Genomic DNA, 27,783 nt, shown 5'->3' with positions numbered 1-27,783 from the left:
TCCGTTGAGTCAGTGATGCCATCCAACCATCTCATCCTCTGTTACCCTCTTCTCCTCTTGCCCTCAATTTTCCCCAGCATCAGGGTCTTTGCCAGTGAGTCAGCTCTTCGCATCAGGTGGCCAGAGTATTGGAGCTTCAGCTTCATAATCAGTCCTTCCAATAAATATTCAGGGTTGATTTCCTTTAGGATTGACTGGTTCTATCTTCTTGCTGTCCAGGGGACTCTGAAGAGCTCTCTGGCACCACAGTTCAAAAGTGTCAGTTCTTCAGTGTTCAGTTTTCTTTATGGTCCAACTCTCACATCCATACATGACTATTGGAAAAACCATGGCTTTGACTATACAGACCTTTGTTAGCAAAGTGATGTCTCTGCTTTTTAATACACTGTTGAGGTTTGTCATAGCTATTCTTCCAAGGAGCAAAGCATCTTCTAATTTTGTGGCTGCAGTCACCATCCACAGTGATTTTGGAGCCCTGGAAAATGAAATCTGACATTGTTTCTACATTGTCCCTATCTATTTGCCATGAAATGATAGGACCAGATACCCTGATCTTAGTTTTTTGAATGTTGAAATGTAAGCCAGCCTTTTCACTCTCCTCTTTCACTTTCATCAAAAGGCACTTAGTTCCTCGTCATTTTCTGCCATTAAAGTGGTATCATCTGCATATCTGAGGTTGTTGATATTTCTTCTGGCAATCCTTATACATACTTACATACACATATATGCCATATTTTTTTTATCCTTTTATCTGTTAATTTACTATTAGATTGTTTCCATGTCTTGGCTATTGTACATAATGCTCCAATGAACATAGGGGTACAAGATATCTTTTTGAGATAGTGATTAAGTTTCCTTCCAATGCGTAATAGAAGTGGAATTGCTGGATCATATGGTAGTTCTATTTTTAATTTTTTTAGGAATCTCCATATTGTTTTCCATAGTTGTTCCACCAATTTACATTTCTACCAGTAATGCACAGAGTTACCTTTTCTGCACGTCCTTGTCAACATTTGTTATTTTTTGTCTTTTTGATACTAACCTTTCTCATAGATGTGAGATGATACTAATTTGCATTTCCCTAGTGATTAGTGATGTAGAGCCCTTTTTTAGGTACCTGTTGGCCATTTGTCTGTCTTCTTTGGGAAAAAGTCTATTCAATTCTCTGCCTATTTTTAATTGGATTACTTGGTTTTTTGTATTGACCTGTATGGTTTTCTTAATTTCTCTTTCTGATAGTTGGTTACTAGTAGCTTCCCTGATAGTTGGTAAAGAATCAATTGGTAAAGAATCCGCCTGCAATGCAGGAGACCCTGGTTCAATTCCTGGGTTGGGAAGATCCGCTGGAGAAGGGACAGGCTACCCACTCCAGTATTCTGGCCTGGAGAATTCCATGGACTGTCTAGTCCATGGGGTTGCAAAGAGTCAAATGTGACTGAGCGACTTGACTTGACTTAGTGGGATGATTTTCTTAATTTCCCTTTCTGATAGTTTGTTGTTAATGCATAGAAATGCAGTAGCTTTTTATATATTGTTTTTATACCTATAACTTTACTAAATTTGTTTATTCTAACAGTTTTTTTGGTGTATTCTTTAGAGTTTTCTACAGTTGACTCTTGAACAATGAGTGGGTTTGGGTGCCATTTGCAGAGTTGAAAATCTGAGTATAACTTTATAGTCAGCCTTCCATATCCATGGCTTCAATCAACCACAGATTGTGTATTACAGTAGTTGGTTCTTATTGAAAAGAATTCACATATAAGTGATCTCATGCAGTTCGAATCTATGTTGTTCACGGGTAAACTGTCTATATATTATGTCTTCTGCAAACAGAGACAATTTTACTTCTTTTATTTTTTATTTGCTTGAACTTCAGCTCTGTGTTGGATAAAAGTGGCAAGAGTGGGCATCCTTGACTTATTCTTGATCTTAGAGAGATCTTGTTCTTAATCATTTGTCACTGTTGAGTAGTTATTGACTATGAGCTTGTCATATGCAGCCTTTATTATACTGTAGTACATCTACTCCGTACCCACTTTTTTGAGAGGTTTTTTAAATCATGAATGGGTTTTTAATTTTGTCAAGTGCTTCTTCTACATCTGCTATTATGATGGATTTATCCTTCATTTTGTTAATATAGTGTATCACAGTTGATTAAATTGTAGATGTTGAACCATCCTTGCATCCCAAGATAAATCCCACTTGATCGTGGTGTGTGATCAGTTGTTGAATATAGTTTGCTAATATTTTGCCATGGATTTTTGCATTTATGCTATGTTTCTCAGAGGTATATTGGCTTGTAATTTTCTTTTCTTATAGTGTCCTTGTTTGGTTTTTGTATGAGGGGGATGCTGACCTCATGATATGACTGTGGAAGTGTTCACTATTGGAAGAATTTAAGGATTGATATTATTTCTTTAAATGTTTGGTAGAATTTACTCAATCTGGTCCTTATTGGGACCATCTTTTACTTATTGGGAGGTTTTTGATTACTGATTCAATTTCCTGTGGGTACAGTGATGGGTGTGTTCAGATTTTTATTTCTTCATGATTCAGTCTTGGTAGATTTTATGTTTCTAAGAATTCATCCATTTTCTGGATTGTCCAGTTTGTTGACATATAGTTATTCATAGCCCTTTCATTACTTTTAAAATATAACTAGTCATTAAACTGAAGTCTAAATACTGTCACATAGTTCATAACCCAGATTTTCATGAATTCAAATAGATAACTCAAATATCAACACATGATAAAATCCAATTATTTTGAAGAGATATCTGTGAAATATTTTAAATGTTAATATTTAAATTTTTCTTTTTGTTCTTGTAACCAAAATTGGGATAGTTTAGAAATTCATGATGCAAAGATTAATGTGAAAATCTTGTTACAGAACCAAAATAATAGGACTTGGAGCAATAAAAAAGATTGTTATTGAAAACGAGAGATATTTGCTAGAGACTGTAATCTGCTTCTCCATAGGTATAATGGACAATGGGACCTTGGCCAGGAAGTCCTTGATGACATCATCTATAGAGCTCAACTAGAACTCTTTTCTCAACCACTATTGGTAAGTTATTCTGTTTACTTTTTGTTAAACTTTCCTGTGCCTAAAAAGGGTACTGCTGCTGCTGCTGCTGCTACTAAGTCGCTTCAGTCGTGTCCAACTCTATGCGACCCCATAGACGGCAGCCCACCAGGCTCCCCCGTCCCTGGGATTCTCCAGGCAAGAATACTGGAGTAGGTTTCCATTTCCTTCTCTAATGCATGAAAGTGAAAAGTGAAAGTGAAGTCGCTGAATCGTGTCTGACTCTTAGCGACCCCATGGACTGCAGCGCACCAGGCTCCTCCGTCCATGGGATTTTCCAGGCAAGAGTACTGGAGTGGAGTGCCATTGCCTTTTCCGTAAAAGGGTACTACTGGTATAAAATTCAGTATGTAATGTATGAGGCAGTACTAATCATTGAGGGGGAAAACAGGTTTATTCCATACCAACAGTTGGAAAGGAAACAAAATTGTTTTAGATCCTCTTATTTTACAACATAGCAAAATAAAGTTCAAATAAATTAAAGAATTAAGTGTCTTGAAATCCTTTAAGAAAAGAAAGAAGAGAGGCTATAAATATTTGCTCAAATTTTTGGAGAAGGAAAGGCTATCTATATTTAAGTGACTGAACACATCACCAAAAAAGGTTGATTTTTTTTTTTTTAACTACATAAACATCTAAATTCTAAACCATCAGTTTTTTATTTTGTTTTGGAGGGGGGAAGGGGACGTTGTTTTATTTTTTAGCCATGCAGTATGGCATGTGGGATCTTAGTTCCTTGACCAGGTATCAAATCTGTACCCTCTGCTGTGGAAGCACAAAGTCTTAACCTCTAGACCTATAGGGAAGTCCATAAACCATCAGTTTTCTAAAACCAAAATTAATATGAACTAGTTATCAACAGGCATGACAAAAAAAGCAAGTTAATATTTAGTTTTACATAAAAATTTCATACTCTTCCAAAAATAACTATATCTCCAAAAGGTAAGATGATCAATCAAAAACTAAATTTGAACGTCCAGTAGTAGGGTGAGGGAGGCATTTTTTATTGTTACCAGTAACAGTATGGCATAACTCTGCACATCCTTTTGGTAATGTATATGTGTTTTCTTTGAGCTACTATCCCATCTTTACCAACATTTCCCAAGAAACTACTTAAAAATTTTTTTTATGTATTGTGAACACTAGATCAAGGTTTGTTTTAAATGCAAAGGAATCTGAACTCTAAGCATTATTTTACAACAGAGAATCATTAAGTTATTTACTTGATGAAATTATTTATTTGAAAATTAATATCAAGGAAACATGCTAGCTGTGTTAGTGGTAAAGTAGTATATAGCTATTTTTTTTTAATCTAGACAGGACAAAGGAAACATAACAAATGTTAATAGTTCTCTAGGTGATTCAGCTGGATAGTTTTTATTTCTTTGCAATTTTCTGTATTTTCTAAATTTTTTCTAGTATTTTTAGAATTGTATATTTTTTTAAATAGTTGTATTTTTTAAATTATTTATGTATTTTTACTTGCAACAATTTAAGAGTATAATTTTTGAGTAATTTTTTCATGTCTTTTTTATAGTTTAAATATAAATTTATTGAAGTGACATTTATATAATTCTTTCATATTTGAATTTTCTTTTTTCCTCATGTCAGCATCCCTAATTTTACCCTAAAGTTTACTGTTAAAAAAAAAAAAGATTGCATAGGGAATTCCCTGACAGTATTAGTTAGGGCTCTGCTCTCTCCCTGCCAAGGGCAAGAGTTCCATCCCTGGTTGGGGAACCAGGATCCCACAAGCTGCACAGTGTGACCAAAACCAAAAAACAAGTGGACAAGACGATAAAAAAATTACATCTTGATAATAACACCTTGCATTTGCGAGACTCTTTAAATTTATAATTTCATCCCTGTCTTATAAATTAAGTAGAAGTGGCATTTCCAAGGCAATATAGGTAAAGAGATTCATAATCTATAGTTCTAGAATAATCCTTTATTGCTATGGGTCTCCAAGGGACCCAGTAAATGACATTCCTTTTTTCTATTCAAAAATAGAGCCAGATGATAAATAGATAAAATAGTTGGTAGACAGAAAAACAAGTACCATCTTTATTGCTGATTAAGGTTAGATTGAAAGACTTCACTCCCTACCCTTTAGTTAAGATGTTGAAACAGCCCACTGGAGCGAAGATTTGAGTTGGGAGAGAAGGTTTGAGTTGGCAGAGCAGGCAGAGGTATCCAGCTTGCCCCATTTCACTTGTCCTGTCCAAGTGGAGAGTGAGGGAGAAAGATGGTCCTCTAGCTCAAGATCTTTGCTAGGTCAGCACTACTCAGTCAGAAAACATGAAGCAGCCAATGGCTATTACTTTCCAGCCAGATACCTCACTCTCCTCCACAGAGGGCAGAACTTGATGGAACAAAGTGCCAGACAGGTTTAGGAAAGATGTCTCCTCATGAAAACAAAGTTAATTTTTTTAATTATAAATTAAATTTTGCATGTTATTTATCATCTGAAGAATCAGAAAGAAACTTACTCCAAATTTTCTTGTATCAGGGTTCAGATGTTTAAAACTCTTTGGAATCTATTTTCTCCTTGAAAGCCAGCAACTTCAGAGAGTCCATGAGGGTGTGTGACTCATATTTTTAAATGAATTCTCATCTTAGAAGCCTACCTAAAAGAATACAGACCAGTGGAAATATAAACATTTCTGACACATTATACTTTTCTATTTTGTAGAGCAACTTTTAAATACATATTCAAGAAAGTATGGAAACATGAAATGTACAGTAAGCATAAATTGCATATTGGATGTAAGTACATATAGACTTATCATTTTAGGTTGCCAATGCCATGAAAAATTCATTACCATTTGATGCTCCTGATTCTTCACAAGAAGGCCAGAAAGTACTTAAAGTTGAAGTCACTCCAACAGTGCCGAGGATTTCTCGGAGTGCGATTACAACAGCTTCAATCCGTCGCCATAGATGGAGGAGAGAAGGTGAATATAAAATCCCTATAGCCCACTCATGGGTTAAAGTAAATTTATCACTGTTTTTACAGACTATATTTACACATGATATTATAGTACTCTTGTAGTTAAAGTAAAATTGTTTAGTTGTTAAAAATAGCACTAGAAATGTGGTTTGTATACCTGAATTCATTTTAATATAAATATGTATATATATTTTATAAAGTAGAAAGATGTTATTTAAACTGCTCTCTGAATGTTGAAACAGAAAATAAGATCAAGTTAATTTTTTTAACTAGTAATAACAATAGAAAAGAAATTTCTTTAAGCCTGTTTCCGAAAAAAGGTACCTGTATGAGCAGTGTGGGAGAAAATTATATAACTGGCCAAACTAATGGTATAATACAAGCTATACATAAAATAACTGATTTTTATCTTTCTTTTCCTTGTCTTGTAAGTGCTGAGTCCAGCAGTATTTCATAGGCATATGCTACTTGAATAGTCAAGCTGTCTTGCCTAAGAGAGATTAATTGCCATTTTAATGATCTCTATTTTTTTCTCCTATTCATTTGCAAACCTCACATTGTTCATCTGCTGCCTTATGTGTGTGCATGCTGTGCACACACATGTAACTATATAAATAATGTTTGTGTTTATGTCATATCCATATATACATTCTCTTATCTGCCTGGGTCAAAATGCTCAGAAAAGAATAGAGCAGCAAAAAAGCACTAAAATTTTATATGTTGAATCCCAGATGGCTTTGACTTCTCAAACGAGGCTGACTCGAGTATTCCTGGCTCCCCGATCCAACACGGCTCCACTGACCTAGGGATCAAACGTGTGCAAGAGGGGGAGGTGCTGGTGCACAGGACTCCTGAGCACGGCTCACCGGAGCCCAACTCAGCAGCAGCCACAACAGAGGGTAGGACAGAGATGAGGAGGCAGAAGTCAGTGAGGCAGTTGCTGGAGAAGGATCCTGGCTCTCTGTCCCCAAGCAGAACATCTTTCCATTCTAGTGTGTGTTTCCACTACCCCAGGGTGTATTAGACTCTCCTTGCAAAGCGCACCCCCCCTATATGCTAGCACCAGGTCAGGTACAATCTTTAGTTACCATTTGTGCTGGCCTGGAGTCTGCATCCCTGTGTATTAAAGAGCAGCTTGGCATGGCTACTAACAAGGGAGAGGCCTATCTCCAAAAGGTCTGCAAATGCTTGGGATTTCTTCATTACTGAGCATGTTTATTCTAACATCAGGAAAGGAAAAATGCACCCAATGGACCTGAGCCTTATTATTCAATGTGTATCAATTTCATTTAGTTGATAATGTATTATTTGGAAAATAGGTGAGGAGAGTTTTAAAGCTTTAGTACATTATCTTTGAGAAATGGGACTGAAATGGAGCTGGCTGATTTGTCTCTAGTCCCAGGGTGGCCAATTAACAAAAACTTCTTATCTCTTTGACAGAATAAACCAGTATTGATTGGCTTCTTATAATCTTCAAATCAAGTTGCCTGGGTCTGAACTACTGACATCTTTCCTCTATAAATGTACTCTCCTGGTGCACACTACCTTTTTATCATTTATTGTAAATAATGATTATCTTATATAGCTCCCAAACAGAAGTGAAATGTATTATTTAGAAGTCATAAATCCTAGTAGATCCTTGTTTATACAGTATGGGTATCTCAAATGAGAATTTTTTTTTACCCCTCCACCACCACCACAGCCACAACCATTATCTATAAAAGAACACTTCTCTCTGATAGGAAAGTATTTATTTGCTGTTTAACATGTGATGCCATAGAAATCGGTTTTATAAAAGAGGACTGTGGCCTAATAGTTTTTTCATTATTTAACGTATTGCTGCTGTGGAACTTGTACACTAATTTATGAAATATAGCAAGTAGTTTTAAAATAGGTTACTTATTTTTATTTATTCCACCTTAGGAAAATCTCTTGCTCTTTGGTGCATTAAAAATTTGAGCATGCTCAGTAAGAATCTAAATCTACCTTCTGTTCCCTTGCCCATTTGCCCAGAGTGACCTGACTTCATTTAACAGTGTTGCATGTGCATGATCTAGGGATCCAAAGAAGTTGGTACTATGAAGAGAACCGTGTGAAGGACACAGCCTTTCCTTTTCATTTTTTCTATATCTCTTTATGTTATCCCTGGGAGTCAGTTGTATCTTGTATAAGGCGTAAAAATAAGTATATGAATAGATGTCAAATTCAGAGTTGGCCTAAATTGATCAACATCTGTTTCTCCACTTTCTTGATGACTAAATGAGCCACTTGAAGTGTATCTACTGCCATTGTTAGAATATTGGAGTATCCATGCTAAATGTAGTACAATATTCACTAACATTGATGAAATTTAAGTATGGGATTGGGTAGAATCATTTTTTCCTATTAATCATAAGTCATACACTTTGAAAAAAGGAAAAAATAGTAATTCCTTTAAAATGTCCTATTAAATGTTAAAACATCCTGTTTTAATATCTCCTATTACTGATAAAATTTCAGGTTGTGAAGCTGGGGTTTAGCCATTTAGAAAAGGAATGAGTCCCATTGATGTGTTTGAAATTTCTCAAGTTATTTCGCCTTTTAATCTAGTTTAATTGTAGCTTTAAATCAGTATTAGTAAAAGCTAATTTTTAAGGAAAAGCAAACATAAATAGGAAAGTTCATTAAAAATCTTTTTGGTTGTCTCATCTTTGGCTCATGAATAGTATTATCACCCAAGGAGAAAATTAGAAAGGAAAATGTTATTAGACATAATAGCCTTTTTATTCCTTGAAGTTTTTTAGACAGAAATATGGAAATTATTAAAACTAATGAAAAGTTTCGGTAATTCTGAAGTCTGCTGGAGCTTTTGGTTTAGCATCAATAATTGACCTTCTAAAAGAAAAAGAAGGGAATTCACCTGGCACTGCAGTGGTTAGGACTCTGCTCTCTCAACTGCTGAGGACCCAGGTTCAGTCAGTTGTCAGAAAACTAAAATCCCACAAATCATGTGGTGCAACCAAACGAAAAAAGAAAACATGTTTTCTAATGGTTTTAAATAGTTTTACAGTTAAAGTTGTATTTATTACGTGTTGGAATTGAAGGGAGAATTCATCACCTACTTTTATCCTGATTGTTAAGTAACATTTATGACTTTTAAAGCTGTATTTAAAATTATTACTGAGGACCGTGCTTGTGATTAAAGTATATTCAGTGTTCCACTATACTGAAATAGCATTTCCTAGTATATAAAATATCAGTAGGTTCTCTTGCATGGTGGTTTCTACATTGTCATATCTCTTTTATGGCCATATTGCTTGGGCATCAGATCTGCATGTGGCAAAATTCAGAAGCTAGCACTAAGTCTCTCAGTCTCTTTCCCTAATCATATGTATAGCCAATGACATATTTCTGTTCACTTCTAGTTTTATATTACTGATCTTAATTCTGAACCAGTAACTATCTTTTCCTGGGCATTGTGCAGTTCTTCATAGTAATTATAAATAAATTGCTTAGATGTGATATAAATATAATTTAAAGTTTTTATTTTGATGTACAATATATACTGTTCTTGAGGAAGGGGTTGAGAGAAGTGGTGTCAGCTGCATTTTCATATGGCTTTGCATGATGAATAAAGATTACTAAACTGCTGGATATAACAAGAAGATGCCTTTTGCTTTAAGGATAGCCTATTTCATTCTTTTGAAGGAAAGAAATAACTAATCCATATGAGAAAATATTTATATTTTTCCAAGTACTATGTTAAATAAAGATTGTGTTTAAGTATTTTGTGTATATTTTACTTAGGTAATTTGTATCTCAAAGTGATATTTTTTTGGATTTCTGTCCTAACAGTTTACCTTAGCTAAAATATTGATTTCTGAATGTAGATTTAGACTGTACTTTCTTACAATCTGGTAAACATATTTTAAAGGTAGCAAACTTCTGTCAGTTTTTGAAAGAAGCAAATGTTCTATTTTCTAAGAGAGTGTTGATCATACTTTCAGTAAAGGAATCGGGCTTTCTGGAAACCCAAACTGAATACATGCTTCTTTTCTTACAAAATCCCAAGATAAGAATTCTTTTGTTAACTACAGTTTCTGCATGAAACTTAATGGAATACTATAAGTATTTTGTGATCCCAAAATAATATATCTCAATATTTAAAATCTAAAATATTATATAAATATATAACATAAAATTATTATATATTATTTATTATATTATAAAATAGTAAAAAATTCTTCCTCAGTATCCTTGTTGGTTCTTACCTTTGTTCTCTGTTAATCAAATATTTTCACATTAACTGATCAAGAAAATATGGAAACCAGTGAGTAGGCATGTTCATAAGACAAAATATGACTGAAGTTACTAGAAGCAATGTAGAGTTTTTAGTTTAGAGTTAGAAAATGTACTAGTTCCATGTTAAAGATTTTAAAGCTATTTAGAAGCAATTAGCTGTTAAATATAAAATTTCATAGTAGTTAAAAGGCGTTTGGGGATGGGTTTTTGACATTATTCTGGGTGACTGAAATTAGAAGGGTCTCCTATTTTATGATAGGTTAAGGAAGATAGGAAAATTTTTATTTTTTTAGACAGATGTGCTCACCTCAGATTGACAAGGTGTATCATAAAGATTTACGATCACTATTTTACCTACAGTTGTGTGTCTAAATATTGATATTAATAGTATGCTAGACTTGCTTGTGAATAGTTTTACATAAGCTAGCCTAATTAAAGCTAAATGAACAGAATAAATAACATGAGAATTCTGTATAGATTGAGGCTCCTTCCCCTAAATTATTTAGGGAAAGTGTTTGTAGCAAGAGTCATTGCTGACCTCTAGCAAACATTACCTAGGAGAAAAGGTCAGTTGAGTTGTTATTCACGGCTGCTTTTTATTTAATTTAGCTATTGCTGAGTCTGTCTGATTTGTTTTTTAGGTGCTGAGGGTATAAATGGAGGAGAGGAGTCGGTAAACCTGAATGATGCAGATGAAGGATTTTCATCAGGGGCTTCCCTCAGCAGCCAGCCAATTGGGACCAAACCATCCTCCTCTTCTCAGAGGGGAAGCTTAAGGAAAGTAGCAACTGGGCGTTCAGCCAAGGATAAAGAAACAACTTCTGCCATCAAATCCAATGAGAGCCCTCGAGATTCAGTAGTTCGCAGGCAGTATGTACAGCAACCAACTGATCTTAGTGTAGATTCAATTGAGCTGACACCGATGAAGAAACACCTGAGCCTGCCTGCTGGCCAGGTGGTGCCAAAAACTAATAGCATTAATCTAATCCGGACAGCCAGTGCTTCCTCAAGTAAATCATTTGACTATGTAAATGGCAGTCAAGCAAGTACCAGCATTGGGGTTGGCACTGAGGGTATTACTAATTTAGCAGCTAACAATGCTAATCGATATTCAACTATCAGTCTACAGGAAGACCGGCTAGGTCAAGCTACAGAAGGTAAAGAGCTCCTCAGCCCAGGAGCTCCCTTAACCAAGCAGTCTCGATCCCCAAGTTTCAATATGCAGCTAATATCCCAGGTGTAGTCTTGATATCCTCTCTCATCTTTCTGCTTATCTTCTAGACTGAACATTTCATTGTGCAAGAAGACACTTCATCCCACATTGTGAAAACATTGGTAATCATAAACAGATCTGATTTAGTTTAGGTATCTTCATACTGTATTTTGTATGGAAACAGCAATAAGGTTTTCTTTTCTCTCTTTCCTATATCGTCCCTTCACCTGTTCCTTGTAAACGTGTTTGTGAAGCAGTAGAAAATGTTCGCGTTTTCCACAACTTCGTTTCTCCTTGGGTGATGTGCAATCCATCGTAGGCTGATCGGTCCCATTTCAACACTGTGAGACTGAGGTTATGTTAGAGGAAATGGTGTATATGATCCCTATGAATGATACTTTGGCTTTTGTTTTTAAAAAAAAAAAAAAAAAACGGGTTTGTTCTCATAATCTGTAGAACTATGAAGATAACTGGATCATATTTTTTCTCTCTTAACCAGGAGTGCCTCAGAGATTCTGCTATGACTTTGGACTTCTCTGAGTCTGTGCAATCATTTTCTTGAGAAGCATGGGGAAAGGTGGTAGACTGCTGCACTTTTTCATTAAAATGAGGGTGGCTCTTTTTTTCCCCCATCTCCTTTATCTCGAAGATACAATGTTCAATTACTGAGGCATTTGAATCAAGTTGTGGCCACCTCTGTTGGAGGACAGGGCTCTAAGTTGATTGTGTAATAGATAATGCACTTTCTCAATGGCTCTATAGTCATTATTAACATGTCTTCCCTCCTCCCCACAGGGACATAAGGTCATTTCTGTCCTTTGAGTTTGAACAGCTAATAAATCAGAGAATCCAAGGGGCTTGTTCTATTTCCCAGGAATGATTGACACTTCGGTGCTGGGGTTTTATGGGGGGAGGGGGCAGTTTCTGTTTAGCTTGTGTGGAATTGTTTGTGTGAGGGGAAGTTTTGATTGTTTTTTCTTTTTCTTTTCCTTTGTGAGCTGATAATGACTGAAGTAGAACAAGTACGTCTTCAGGTAAAGAGAGGGATTTCTCAACCCACTTTCTATGATGTCAGACTATTGGAGAAACCCTTTCAGCTGCTTTCTAGATGTACCTAAATTCAGTCAGATATTTTGGATTAAGAAACCTGAAGTCCTGATAGGTCATATACTCCAAGGAAATACATCAGGGACAGATAATTGGCTGAAAACACTGACGCTTCAATGTGACACATTTTTATAGAGCATTTCTACTAGGGGGTACTGACTTGATTTCTCCTACAAGGACCACACTGCCTTTGTGTTTAATGTAATGCAATTTGTGTACCTTCTAATCATATATCTGCAAAAGTTCTCATTTTTATAAATCTTTGAAATCATGCCAGTAAGCTAGATGTTGAATGTATGTAAGTAGCATTTGGTAACTGTGCTAAAAGGCTATGAAAATGCATTATTGGTTTTTTTAGAAGTTATTTTTTTTTAGTTCTGATTTGGTTGGATAAGATTTCATTATGAACTCATCTGGGTCCCAGGCTCTAATGCTTGATTGAAATAGAAGAAAATATATTGGTTTTTGAAAATCAGTGTATCCTGACTTGAACTGCTATACATTCTTCCACACAATATTCAGAGCGATGAATACTTTGTACATTTAGACATTCTTATTTTATTATTGTAAAAGAAAAATATACTGAATTTACAGAAAGCAAGTATTCTCCTAATTAACAAAGTTTGAAATATTACCTCTACTGATTAAAATTCCAATAGATTTTGATAAAATAACCAGAAAAATGCTTCTCATTTTTTCACACCTTAAAATCCAGCCCCTTCCTTTTTATTGTAAGAGGTTTTTATTTTGGGGGGTTTTGTAAGGTACTTTCTGTTAGAATCTTTATGAAAACAGTGAGATGCTTGTTTGAATTTGGTGGTGTGTAATATTTTTCAGCTCATATGAAAATGGAAAACTAGGACCTGAACTATTACCTATAACATTGCCAAAGTCTGAAGAAAAGCTAAAAGTTGATAAATAGAGATTTATTGATTTGTGTATATATATGTGTGTGTGTATGTGTGTGTATATATATGGTGTGTATATGTATATATCACAAAGACATATTTTAGATATCTTTTCTTTTAATTTAACTAAGGGATGTCAGATAAATGAATTAAAAGCAGCCAAATAAATGAGGTGTAAAGGTATATAACATAATAAGGAAAGCAAAGTTTCAGGTATGAAAAGAAAAGAGCATTATACTTAACAGGAGGTGAGATCTTGACCATGGCTGGAGATCAGTCACTTTATGGTAAAACTGCCTGGTTGATTTAAGACGCTGAAGGGTTGTTTTTAATTTAGCAAGTTGTACATTTATTGGCACCTAAATCTAGCATGCTTATAGTTATAGCACAAAAAAAACCCCAAATAATACCAAATTACAGCAAAAACTGTAAAAGACATAATAAACTCTCCCTCTGATTTGTTAGAAATCTTATGTTACACTTGAAAAGCTGGTTTTGAAAAACTTTCAACTTAAAGGATTTCATATATCTATGTGTATTCATATATATTTTGTACATACATATACCCATTAATGTTTCATGACCCTCTAACATTTGTGTTCCATTCTTTTAAGTGGTATGATTTGGCTCCAAAGAAGAAATAATTCATTTAGTTCAAATTTTGCATTTGGTGTCTTAGAACAGATTTCCTGTGCAAGATATAGTTAAAATGGAGTGAGTCAGTCATAAACCATAGTCACATTTTCTAAGAGATTTTTTAAATATTCATTTGCATTATTGCATTTAATGTAAAATAGTTTTCAGATATACAACTGTTACAGATATATGCCAGCAATATTCACGCTTTATCCTTTAACAACTTTTTGTTTTTATACTTCCTAACTTCCATTTAAAAAAGTTCTTGAGTTTATGGACAAGCTAGTTAGGGCGAAAATACTTGTTTTCTATAATAAAACAATTTGATTGATGTTATCTATGCCAGGTTCAATTAAGAAATACAAGGATATTATCTGCAAGTTTTGAGAATTCTTCTCTATGATGTTAATTTGAAATCATGTTACTAGAACACATATATATTTTAGAACAAATCAAGTGTAAAGTGAAAGCTAGCTTAGTAGTAAGATTTTTAAATTTGAAAATATTCTGAGAAGCTGCATGGGAGCATGATGATTGTAATTTGAAATCCTGATCATTACCACTAGTCTTACCTTCCCAATGATTCTCCTGTGCCTATTTATTATAAAGTCAATTTTTTTGTTCTAAAGAGACCATAGAGGTAATCTAGGAGTCTCCCAGCACCCACTCCTTCATATCCATTCTGAGGAAACTGAGGCTCAAAAAGGTTGTAATGTGCTCAAAGTCACATAACTTAGAAGCAGAGCCAGAGTCAAACTCCTGTCTCCCGTCAAATGCATATTAACACCCCACTGCCTCCTTTCACTCATCATATGGTGAGTGTGGTTATGGAACACTCTCCAATTCTGCAGTTTCTTTACAGTTTGGGTCTAGTAGTGGTGAATATAGCACATTAAGAAAAGTATTAAATCCAGAGAAAAATGTAGAGTAATAAACATAGATGGGGAAGGACAGATACATTTTTCTTACTCTAATTTATGCCTTACTGTTTTCTGCCACTTAACAATTGTATGCTGCCATTTTATAGTTTATTATGTTTTGGGGAATTTATTTAAATGCAAAAATAAACCCAGTGAAAATGACTTTAATCAGTGTTTCTAGCTATCTTAAGTAATTTTTGAATCAGCCAGCTTTCACAGTCACCTAGGTGGCAGGTTAACTGTATTGCACAGTGTAGTATTGCAAAGTAAAGATAAATTTGATTCCATAATTTCTCATGTAAAGAGATTGAACCTGGTGCTCAGACCAGATAGGTAACAAGCAATTATTTCCTTCTGTGATTGAAAAAGATTTATAGTGAAGCTTATGGTTCCATAACAGAATGGTGACCCATGTCATCTAAAGTGTATATATGGTATAAAATGTCTTAAATGCGATAGTCCCAGCTATATAAGCTCAATATTTCCAACCTACATTCTCAAACTCCACTTGGTAGCTTTACTGAAGTACTGAGAATAACTCATTTTAAGTTTTGTTTGCACCATTTTTGTGACTATTTTAATGAAGTGGGGTGTTTTTCCTACTCGGACGAGTTAATATGGGTCCATTTTTGAGTACTTTTAATTGTTGACAATCAGTAAGTCTCATTTAATTCTCTGCATGTTCATCTGTAAATAAAAATATTAGTACGTATCTTCAGTGGGTAGTACACTATTTATACAGACACTAGCAAGGAGGTTCTCTCCATTTCTGATCTTGGAATTACAAAGTAAGTTTTATGGTTTTGTTTTTTAAAAATCAGTATTTCAGTTACATACTTGTTTTTTAGTTTAAAAATGTTTAATAAGTCATGACAGTGGTCAGAAAATCTACAACAATTTTAGAGCAATTTTTTCTATACTATGGCTATGTAAACAGTCTGAACCTGAGACTTTTTATCTTTCAAGTTGAATGATTATTGTCATGTTTCAAACCACTAAGTCGGTTGAGACACTTATTTGTAAAAATACTTTAATTTTTAAAAAAGTGCTTTTTAGAATCAAGCTGTTTGAAAATCAGCTAGAAATAATTGATAGCTTAAACTCTAAATGTGAGAATATTTGCCAGATTATAAAATGGGATGCAGTATAAAATTGTTAACAGTGCTAAAAAAAAAAACGAGTCACCAGATTGATACAGCTTTCCATTGCCAAGGTGGTCGTGTTGATAATGTAAGACATAAATTTTAGTATTACCTACATTGTATACCTAATGGGTATATCATATTGGCACTGAACATATATAGGAAATACTATTTGTAGAGTCAACCAATGTGCACTTAAACTGTTGGATTTTTGGTGGTGCCAGAAATTTGTGTGGTGATCCCAACCCATTAGAATTAGAGGAGTCATATAATCATCCAACCTTCCTCTGCCCATGTAGGTACATTGCTTCTGAACCTGACCACATAACCACAAAATTTAACTTCAGTCTCTTCAGTATGTTTATAATCTTAGCCATTAGTCACATGAGAAATAGAAGAGCAAACAGTTTAGGATAGAAGTTAGCACATAGCTGACAATGATGTGAAATAACTGGCAGCATAGTACAGGTACGTAAGTTCTATGTTTTGTTTCTGGATTTTGTGAAAATGTTTACAAATTAAGTCATATTCAGATGTCTGCTATTATGCTCTTCTGTTTAATACAGATTTTTACACCCAAAATTAGAATTAGGCATAGCTTAAAGTATAAATGAGTCTTTTTTTTTTTTTTTTTTCAGAATTGTGTATCTGAAGGTAGGTTTAGTAAAGAAAGTCTTCTGTTTTCAAAGAAAATGAACTTAATTGGACAGTCCATCCCCAACTACAGAATTCATATCAATCTGGTTTGCTGTATCTGAGTGTCAAAAGTGTAGTGTTAATGATATCAGAGGAAACTCGTCACACCTTCATAAACTACAAAAGTTACCAAAGAAAATGAATCAACCAAATATAAAATTTGAAGTACCTAACTGTTAAGGAATGAGGCCCCTTTTAACATGAAGGATTGATTTCTAGCCCTGGAGGAAATATTCTTCCATATGGAACAGATATACAGAATCGACAAGATTCCATTTGAGGTTTTCTTATCATGTTGGTAAAATGTCAACATTTATACTTCCAGCAAAAGTACCAGTTAAGGGTCAAGTCAAAATACTATTTCTTATGGCAAATTTTCATGTCTCCTTAATTCAAATTAAGGATTTTGCTCATCAGTATTAAATAAAAGGGGGAGAGAAAAGAATTCCTGTAATTGGTATACTGTATAATATTGTGACTTCCTAAAAAAATTGAGGGTAAATTATAGAAATGTGTATTTTTAAGTGAGCAATGTCAGTTATTTCTAGTAAGTATGATATTGGCTAACACTATGTTTGTTTACATAATTTATGTACTCGATCACTCTGGGTATTTTTTTTCTTCACAGAAAAACACGATTGGGTTAAGAAAAGTTAAAACACTTATTTTTAAAATAGTTCAGTAAGCACTAAAGAATTTACTTAAACTGTTAAATAATGATTTGGGGGGATATGAATTTGTATATTACCTGATGTCCCAAACAGGCTCTATGTATTATTTTTTTTATATCAGATAGAAGTTAAAAAGTAATGAATGTGTTGATCTGCTATCTTAGAAAAGATTGGCTTTCTAACAATTATGAACGTCGGTTTTTATGTTGTTTTAAGTTTTATCATCCAAACTGAATTGAGACATATACTAAATGTTCTTTGTGTTGTTTTAAAATATTTGTAAGAAGTTCATTAACTGCTTTACAGTGGTTACAGTGGTGGTTTTTTGATTCTTATTCTAAAACTTATACTGGCTTTCCATTCAGTTTATGGTTAAGTGAAACAGTTTTTATGGTGCAAAGATAATTTTCCCACTTTGTCATCATAATTTGACTCTCCTGACCTACAGTTTCTCAAGAGTTTTTTACTACTGTAACATCATGTATCTGATCTCTGTCACAATGGACAAGTATACAGGAAATATCCAACTTTCACATGTTTGCTTCAAAAAGGATACAGGTTGAATAGGTCAGCTCTTATGTTTTTGTTTCTTAACCAGCATCAACCTATATAGCTTGGTGTAAACTTGCCAAGTATTCAGAGAATAGTGCTGGTTAAAATTTAAATATGATAGTCAGGAAGAAAATATGATCTCTATTGACTGATGTCCTTTCAAACTAGGACTAGTGAAAACTTTTTTTTCAGAGCTGAAGAAGAAGAAACGCACATTTAAGATCATATTTATTGGTGCATGTAAGCCATTATCTTAACTGTCTTACTGAACTGGTTAATGCTGTTGATTGTTGAAATGTGAAATGTAGTCACTGTTGACCTTGTAAATATCTGCCAGAGATGAAAAAATATTTTAAGTTATAAATAAAGATGTATAAAATTCATTATCAGTCTGCAATGCAGAAACATATCTAAGATGTTAAATATTGTGTTTCTTGAGAAATGTGTAATTTTTCCCTAGATGTATCTAGTTACATTAAGGATGTAAATTTTCTTTTGTACAGTATAAAATACAGCTTTATTTGGCTTTTGACTGGATTTTCCTGAGTTAATTTATATCATACCTAAGTTTCATAGCTTAAAATGGTCCTTCATTGCATTTTTCAAAGCATGCAATTTTATTCATGTATGTCTGAGGTTTTTAATTTATACGATACCCTGTTAAGGAAATTTAGGCAATATATAAAATTACATATAGCACCCAAAATAAGAAATAACATGTAGGCAGGAGTGAAATTAATACATAAAACGTGTGCCATACATTTATGTTACTGTTGAGGTACATATGTATCTCTGAACTTTAAAGCAGCCAAAGAGAGAGATTAACAATGTGATTTTGAGATATCCTTAAGATAAATCAGTTTCTCAGGTGAAGCACAACTGTTTCTAGTACTGAGACATTAGAACTAATTTTCTTTTCTGGGTCCTTACAAAAGGAGCCACCATTATTGCAGTGCCATTTACACTCTTCAGTAATTATGAAAGTGCTTTTCTCATACTCTTACCAGCAGTTCATTCTCTAGCATTAAACTTCTTGATCAATGCTACATTGTCTTTCTAAAGATACTTTAACCTCTTAGAACATGGATTTAACAAAGGCCTGAGCCCCAGGCTGCCTTTTCCTTTCCTTTTACATGCACTTTCTAGAAAAATCTCTTGTACCTTTTTTCCTCATGCCTGGTATTCCTTGCTTATGAGCCAAAGCTTTCTCTTCCCTTTTATATCTTGTTATGCCTTAATGCAAAATTGCTGGTATAGATTAGCAGTTCCAGAAGAGTGGTTTAAGGCAACTCACCAGACCTTATTATTTCCCTCAACTCTAGTTCTCCATTAGTTAGGAAGAATGAGTTTTACCAGTTGACAGTTTCAGTATTCCTTTCATTAAAAATGTATTACTTGGTGGTCCATTGGTTAAGATTCTGCATTTCCACTGCAGGAGGTGCAGATTCAATCCCTGATTGGGAAAATAAGATCCTCCATACCACACAGCAGGGCCTGGAGAAAAAAAATTTAAAAATTTAAAATTTTAAGTATCAAAATATTACTTGTTCATTTTTAAAACCTTAGAAAATACAGAGAAAGTACAAAGGAGAAAGTCACTTTAAGGTACTGTAATAGTAAATATTAATAAGGTAGTGGAGGCAGTATCCTTCCACACAAATACAACTCTGGTCCAGGACACAATATTTTATGGTCCAAGGATGAATTAAAAACGATGCTTGTTCAGTGGTAGGATGTGCCAAGCACCATTATAAACACTTTACAGAAAATACCGCTATTCAGTTCTCAGTTAATACAAGTGTCTGATAGATATTGTTTGTTGTGGTAATGGTGGTGTAGTCACTCAATCATGTCCAACTCTTTGCAACCCCATGGACTCTGGTCCACTAGGCTCCTTTGTCCATGGGGTTTCCCAGGCAAGAATACGGGAGTGTATTGCCATTTCCTTCTCCAGGGTATCTTCCCAACCCAGAGATTGAACCTGTGTCTCTTGCACTAGCAGGCGGTTTCTTAACCACTGAGCCACCTGAGAAGCCCCAATAGGTACTATTACTTTTCCTTTGTAAAAAGGAAATTTCATCTGAAGTATCAACAACCTCAGATATACAGATGATACCACTTTAATCGCAGAAAGTGAAGAGGAACTAAAGAGCCTCTTGAAGGTGAAAGAGGAGAGTGAAAAAAGCTGGCTTAAAACGGCTGATTCATGTCAATGTATGGCAAAAACCAAGTAATTAGCCTCCAATTAATTTAAAAAAAAAATTCAAAAAACAAAGATCATGGCAACTGGTCCCATTACTTCATGGCAAGTCGATTGGGAAAAAGTAGAAACAGTGTCAGATTTCATTTTCTTGGGCTCCAAAATCACTGTGGATGGTGACTGCAGCGATGAAATTAAAAGACTTGCTCCTTGGAAGAAAAGCTATGACAGACCAAGACAGCATATTGAAAAGCAAAAGCCAAAAAAAAAAAAAAAAGTCACTTTGCTGACAAAGGTCTGTATAGTCAAAACTATGGTTTTTCAAGTAATCAGGTTATGGATGTGAAAGTTGGACATAAAGAAGATCGAAGAATTGACACTTTCAAACTGTGGTGCTGGAGAAGACTTGAGTCCCTTGGACAGCAAGAAGATCATATGAGTTAATCCTAAGGAAAATCCATCCTGAATATTCATTGGAAAGACTGATGCTGAGGATCCAATACTTCGGCCACCTGATGTGAAGAGCTGATTCATTGGGAAAGACCCTAATTCTGGGAAAGATTGAGGGCAAGAGGAGAAGGGGACGGCAGAGGAAGAGATGGTTTGATGGCATCACTGACTCAATTGACGAGTTTGAGCAAACTCAGGGAGACCGTGAAGGACAGGAAAGCCTGGCTTGCTGCAGTTCATGGCATAGCAGAGAGTCAGACACAACTTAGCAACTGAACAACAAGGTCACAGAGCTACTGAGTGATAGAGCAGAGACACTCAAGACATTCAGGCTCACAGACTTGTGCACTTAACCATCAAGATACTGCTTCATACAATGTTGATTGTTCTCAGCTATTATTCTCACTTGCCTGAGGCCAAGGGCCCTGTGGAAGCTGGGAAGGAAGGGGAGTTTGGATCTCAGTAGAGCTAGATTACTAAAAGGCAAATTAAACCCTTGAAAGAATCAAGTCCTCATACCCTAGATATCCATAGTTATAAATTAACTTTTCTCCTATATACGTTGGGTTGGCCGAAAAGTCTATTTGGGTTTTTCTACGTTACAGAAAAACCTGAATAAACTCCTTGGCCAATCCAATATAATGTTTCTAGTTGACTACTGTCCTTAATTATATCCCATTCTTATTTCTCCAGAGTGCATATGTGACTGGAGAAACGAGAAAAAAGTCTTTCTATGGTTCATATGAGGAACCTCAGTTGAGAAAAGCTGGTTTAGACCATTCATAAAGAAGAGGAGTCTCCCCAAATACAAAAATTAAAAAATTTTAATTCCTTCCTCCCAACCACCCTGGGAAAAAGCGGCTTAGGAAGTTGGACTTATTTGCAATTATTTGTAATTTAATGTTATTTTTAACTGCATGGGAGAGGGTAGAAATAAAGTCTTTCATGTTTAGGGCCTCTAAAGATCTAAATGTGGCCCTAAATCATAATTCAAATAGGTTGGATGTAATCTGTGGTAATAGCCCTAGTTTTGTTCCAAATGTTACATCAGAAAGGGGTGATACTGACTTCTAAAACATGAAGGGCCAATTAGTTTTGGCACTTTATCTTAGGGAACAATGTTTAATACACATTAGGAATGAAAACATTTTTTATGGCTAGGTTATATTAATCAGTACAGACAATATTCTGAAATACCTATAGCTAAAAAACAGTTCCATTCAAAGAGATTAATCACAGTATTTTAAGAAATCTATAGACATTATGAAGTGCTATAAATAATGATTTTACACTGTGAAATTCTTTCTGAATTGAAGGTTATATTCTTTAGTTTCTCAGAACGTGAATTACTATGTACACATTTTGGAGAGCTTACTCTGCCAAATCTTTCACTGTTAATTTGTGTGTGGTTTATGAAGACCTCATTATCCCAGGTTCAAGAGAATACTAGAGATAAAATAGCTTCTGGTTACTGTATTCTCTGGATTCTAAGATAGACAATCACTTTTGTTTCCTGAGCATTATTGATATTTTTAAAAATCTCTGGGTAGAAATTATTTGCTGAGGCATCTGCTATTGACATTCTAGACCTATTGTACCCTTATCAAGTGTGTGTTTAATGCATAGCATCTAGGTCATTTTATATCATATTTTGATCTTCTAAAATATAGTTTGGGTAAAAACCTTTGAATATGAAAATAATTAAAACTTGAAAAAGTAATTTCACATTTTAAAATTCATTATCTTACTGAGGAAGGAATTTATAAAGACATTCTGATTTGCTGTGCTGACAAATGAGATCATTGGTGAATAAAAATGTGCAGCTGACATCTTGATGCTGCAATCTGCTGTCTAAATACTAATTAAAACTTTATTTTTTCTCTAGAATCTAAATTTGATGACCAACATTCCTTTTTATATTCCTTCTTTTACAGATATAAAATCTTTGTCTCTGAGGTATTCTTAAATTACAGTTTGGAATAAATCTTCTGATTCCCAAATAGTCTTTTTGCTCCTGGTCTATTCGTTTTGTCTCTTTCAGAGTTGAGGCTTTATTCAAAAGTTGGTGAAGCCAGAATTGACTGGAAACTGCCTGCAGGGGCAGGAATTATCAGCTGGTGGGTTTCAAGGTGGATCAATAGATGAACTGGCTTTTTCAATTGGGGCCTCCTTTTCTGATCAGTCTTCTGAAAAAGAAATGTTTAAATAAAGACAGTTGCCAGTGTTCTGGGAGCCAAACAAGGAGATTCCTAGTGTCCCACATAATCTGTCCAGTTACACCTTCCAAATTCAGTATGCCTTCTCATTTCTACTCTGTTGAGTCCAGATCCTCTGGTTCACCTTGTAAACTCCTGCTATTATGCTCAGTATGACAAGAGATCTAGGATCTAATTGGTCCTTGTTTCAGACTTTGACCAGTCCTCTGGCTCTCAGTTCCAGTCTGCTCTTCTGACTTTAGAGGTTCCTATAACCAGTCCATTCTGAAGGAGTTCAGCCCTGGGATTTCTTTGGAGGGAATGATGCTAAAGCTGAAACTCCAGTACTTTGGCCACCTCATGCAAAGAGTTGACTCATTGGAAAAGACTCTGATGCTGGGAGGGATTGGGGGCAGGAGGAGAAGGGGACGACAAAGGAGATGGCTGGATAGCATCACTGACTCGATGGACATGAGTCTGAGTGAACTCCGGGAGTTGGTGATGGACAGGGAGGCCTGGCGTGTTGCAATTCATGGGGTCGCAGAGTCGGACATGACTGATCGACTGAACTGAACTGAACTGACAGACGAATTGCTGAGACTAACTGGAGTTCTATGACAGGAATAGACACTGTCATCATCCTTTCCTGGCCCGCATTTCAGCTTACTCTGCTTTGCCTGATCACTATACATCTTCCAAACTTTTATTAAATTATTTAACTTCTTTTCCTGTTTGTATGTTTATATTTAAAATTTTCCTTTGACTCTGTTTTTTTTAGTGGCATTTCAAGACAGTATTCAATTCGACATCTTTAATCAAATTCTGAAGAGTGAAAGTGTTAGTCGCTCAGTCGTATCCAACTTTTTGCAACCCAAAGGATTATAGCCAGCCAAGCTGCTCTGTCCATGGAATTCTCCAGAGAAGATTACTGGAGTGGGTTACCATTTCCTTCTCCAGGGGATCTTCTCAACCCAGGGGTCGAACTTGGGTCTCCTGCATTGCAGGCAGATTCTTTAGTCAAATTCTAAAGATTTTTAAATTCAGAGACTTTTAAAACCTGGCCATACATTTCAAACTATAACCCAATTAGCTGCTGGCATCTCTACCCACTTAAGATGTATTCAAAATTGGCTTGGTCTTATCTTCCTCTTGGAAGAGTCTAATGTTCTACCCAAACTGTGTGTGGAGTACATGAGGAAATTGCATTTTATAATCATCTCTATCTTCAACTTCCTGCCACTCCTGACATCTAGATCTCCATTCTGAATGGTATGACCCTTTGTTTTTATCTATCCCAGTACCAATCTAGAAGGGAAACTCAGCTTCTTCCCTTTCCCACATATGCGTGTGAGTGTGCTCAGTCATGTCCGACTCTGTGATGTGTGGACTGTAGCCAACCAGGCTCTTCTGTCCATGAGATTTTCCCAAGCAAGAATACTGGAGTGGGATGCCGTTTCCTACTCCAGATCTTCCTGACCCAAGGATTGAATCCAAGTCTCACCAGTCATAATGGCTGCGATCCAAAAGTCTACAAGCAATAAATGCTGGAGAGGGTGTGGAGAAAAAGGAACCCTCTTACACTGTTGGTGGGAATGCAAACTAGTACAGCCACTATGGAGAACAGTGTGGAGATTCCTTAAAAATCTGAAAATAGAACTGCCTTATGATTCAGCAATCCCACTGCTGGGCATACACACTGAGGAAACCAGAAGGGAAAGAGACACGTGTACCCCAATGTTCATCGCAGCACTGTTTATAATAGCCAGGACATGGAAGCAACCTAGATGTCCATCAGCAGATGAATGGATAAGAAAGCTGTGGTACATATACACAATGGAGTACTACTCAGCCATTAAAAAGAACACATTTGAATCAGTTCTAATGAGGTGGATGAAACTGGAGCCTATTATACAGAGTGAAGTAAGCCAGAAAGAAAAACACCAATACAGTATACTAACGCATATGTATGGAATTTAGAAAGATGGTAACAATAACCCTGTGTACGAGACAGCAAAAGAGACACTGATGTATAGAACAGTCTTATGGACTCTGTGGGAGAGGGAGAGGGTGGGAAGATTTGGGAGAATGGCATTGAAACGTGTAATATCATGTATGAAACGAGTTGCCAATCCAGGTTCGATGCATGATACTGGATGCTTGGGGCTGGTGCACTGGGATGACCCAGAGGGATGGTGTGGGGAGGGAGGAGGGTTCAGGATGGGGAGCACATGTATACGTGTGGCGGATTCGTTTTGATGTTTGGCAAAACTAATACAGTGTTTGAGGTTTAAAAATAAAATTAAAAAATAAAAAAATGAATCCAAGTCTCTTGCATCTCCTGCATTTGCAGGCTGATTCTTTACCAACCACGCCACCTGAGAAGTCCCATTTCCCACACATATACCATAAAAACAATTAAAACCCACCACTCACACTAAGTCTGCAGAAGGCTAGTGAAGATTTGCAGAGAAGGCAATGGCACCCCACTCCAGTACTTTTGCCTAGAAAATCCCATGGACGGAGGAGCCTGGTAGGCTGCAGTCCATGGGGTCGCGAAGAGTTGGACACGACTGAGCGACTTCATTTTCACGTTTCACTTTCATGCATTGGAGAAGGAAATGGCAACCCACTCCAGTGTTCTTGCCTGGAGAATCCCAGGGACGGGGGAGCCTGGTGGGCTGCCCTCTATGGGGTTGCACAGAGTCGGACACGACTGAAGCGACTTAGCAGCAGCAGCAGCAGCAGTGAAGATTTGAGAGGGAGAAAGTTTCCATCATAGAAACATAACTTATTAGTTGAGGAGTATTATCAGATCTTCACATTTTTAAGAACTCTTCAAGCACTTCAATGTTAACGGTTGAGTATGTTCCTTCTCCCAACTCAACCCCCAAATTCTGTTTTTGATTCCAATGTAGAGAAAATTAATTTCTCTTTTGTTTTCTTAAATTCTGCTAACCAAAATGGAATACTAAGGTAGGTATCCAGGCTATGACTATTTCTCTTTCCCAATCAGATTTCCTAAACAGTTTCCAAAATGAAGTAACTCTGTCTCTTCCTTCCCTTGGCTCCATTCTTTACTACCTTTATCCAGAATGATCTTTCAATACAAATGTGACTAGTGCCCTAAGGGCCAAACTAGCCCTCATAAAAGCAGATTCAACTTCGGGGCTTGCCTCTTGACCCTTTATATACACACTATGTTGATTTGGGCCTTCCACCTGGAAAACTTTACCCCTCCTTTTGTCTGGCTTAAATCTATTCAGTCCGCAGGTTTCAGTTTAAATATTTCTTCCTCCAAAGAAATTTTTTTCTGAATCCTTCTCTCCTTTAATTAGATAATTCTGCCAGTGGTTTGATAAACACTGGGCTTTCCAAAATCGCAGCATTTCCCCCCATATATTCAGTATCTTCTATAAGGGCTACTGTGAGCACAGAGAGCAGGCTCCGCTAGCATAGTATAACGTTATTATCTGGTATGCAGGTTTTGTTTTGAATGAATGAATGAACGAATCCAAATGAAATTGTAGTTAGTGGGTAATACTGTTATTCCAGCAGGTTCACTCCTTTTCTTCTTCATTACCTTTTTCCTCATTAGTTCTCTCTGCGTCCATTCCTTCCATTTTCCTCCTCTCTTCGTCCTATCAGCAGTCTGATTCCGATCTCCACATTCAGTGCCCCAGCCCTAATTCTCTTCATACCAGAGAGCACTGCTCCCCTCCTCCCTACCCCAAATCCCTGAGATGCACGGGGTCCTACCTTCACGCCAAATGAGGTTAAGTTTAAAAATAAATGAACCCAAATTCATTCCATTATCTTTTCCCTCAAAAGAAAGTATCCAGAGAAACCAATGACACTTTGAAGACTGCGTTTGTACAGAGCTCACTCAATTTCCTCAAATCTAAGCAGTGCTTCCTACTCCCTTCCCCGGAAACGGAAAGAGCAAAAGCAAACCCCAGAACTCAGAGCTTGGGGATTCGTTTTCCTCAGTTTTCTTGTGGGCGAGGCCATCAGACCGGCGTTGACTGGTGAGCAGAACGGTCGCTCTCAGCCGACTCTACGTGCTATTGGCTACACGGGGCTCCGCCTCCTGAGCAGGGCGGGAGATTTGGTGTGCCGCAGGGAAGTTTCCCATCACCCCCCTCTGGCTCCCGGAGCTCTCCTGGTCGACCCTGCGACCCTGCGGTTCTGCTCCTGCACTGCCTACAAGAATTTGGCATTCTTGCTAGGGCTGAAGCGTTCTTCCCAGCGGCGACCATTCAGCCGGGTAACGTCCGGCTGGCACGAGGCGGCTGCAGCCGCTCCTGGTGGAGACCTGGCGGTGCGTCGTGGGGCGGCAGGACAGCCTGCCTCCCTCTCCTGCTTTGCTCAGGGCTTCTGAGGTGAGTCCAGGTGCACCCAGTCCCCAGCCTTCGCCTGAGCACCCTGGGCGAGGTGGCTGCGCCTCCCTCTCTGCGCTCCCCAGACTGCCTCCAGCCTCGCTAGCTTGAGAACCCTCGGCTGCGCGAGGCCCAGAGCGAAATCAGTATATACTTGTTGGGGTGAAAGGCTCCCTCTTTAAAGACCGTTCCTCTTCCAGCAGTGATGGGTCTAGTGTTCAGAGGATGTCTGTTACCAGAATATCTGTTTCCCGGCATGAGGAGCCTTCTGCTTGCAGAGAGAACTGTAAAATTCCGTTAAGAAAGTAGTAAGGTGTCTTGGGACAGGAGCAGGTATACTGAGGGCTGAAGAGGAAGGAATCTTGTTCCAAAAGTACCACTGGAGTGGGAACGCTTTGATG

At 36.5% G+C, this 27,783-nt stretch overlaps 3 protein-coding genes across 8 annotated transcripts in view; all 3 read left to right on the top strand.

Annotated features, from left to right (window-relative positions):
• Positions 1 to 18,691, top strand: part of HYCC2 (hyccin PI4KA lipid kinase complex subunit 2) — a 64,659-nt gene extending 45,968 nt beyond the window's left edge. For 4 of the 5 annotated variants that reach the window (XM_055573062.1, XM_055573064.1, XM_055573063.1 and 1 more), the window contains 4 exons: positions 2,980 to 3,067; positions 5,880 to 6,039; positions 6,767 to 6,934; positions 10,958 to 18,691. In XM_055573062.1, the coding sequence (XP_055429037.1) occupies positions 2,980 to 3,067; positions 5,880 to 6,039; positions 6,767 to 6,934; positions 10,958 to 11,559 (1,018 nt within the window). In that variant the 3' untranslated portion in view covers positions 11,560 to 18,691. The remainder of the gene's footprint in view (positions 1 to 2,979; positions 3,068 to 5,879; positions 6,040 to 6,766; positions 6,935 to 10,957) is intronic. The other variant, XM_055573065.1, reaches the window with a different exon arrangement.
• Positions 1 to 27,783, top strand: part of PPIL3 (peptidylprolyl isomerase like 3) — a 119,178-nt gene that overhangs the window by 21,306 nt on the left and 70,089 nt on the right. The gene's annotated exons all lie outside the window — the stretch shown is intronic.
• Positions 27,099 to 27,783, top strand: part of ORC2 (origin recognition complex subunit 2) — a 39,863-nt gene continuing 39,178 nt past the window's right edge. The window contains exon 1 of one of the 2 annotated variants that reach the window (XM_055573068.1): positions 27,099 to 27,385. The gene's annotated coding sequence lies outside the window, so the exon portion shown is untranslated. The remainder of the gene's footprint in view (positions 27,386 to 27,783) is intronic. The other variant, XM_055573067.1, reaches the window with a different exon arrangement.

This window comes from Bubalus kerabau, chromosome 3 (assembly GCF_029407905.1).
Source record: "Bubalus kerabau isolate K-KA32 ecotype Philippines breed swamp buffalo chromosome 3, PCC_UOA_SB_1v2, whole genome shotgun sequence".
In the NCBI taxonomy this organism is placed as follows: domain Eukaryota; kingdom Metazoa; phylum Chordata; class Mammalia; order Artiodactyla; family Bovidae; genus Bubalus; species Bubalus kerabau.
This window is presented reverse-complemented; position numbering and strand designations above follow the sequence as displayed.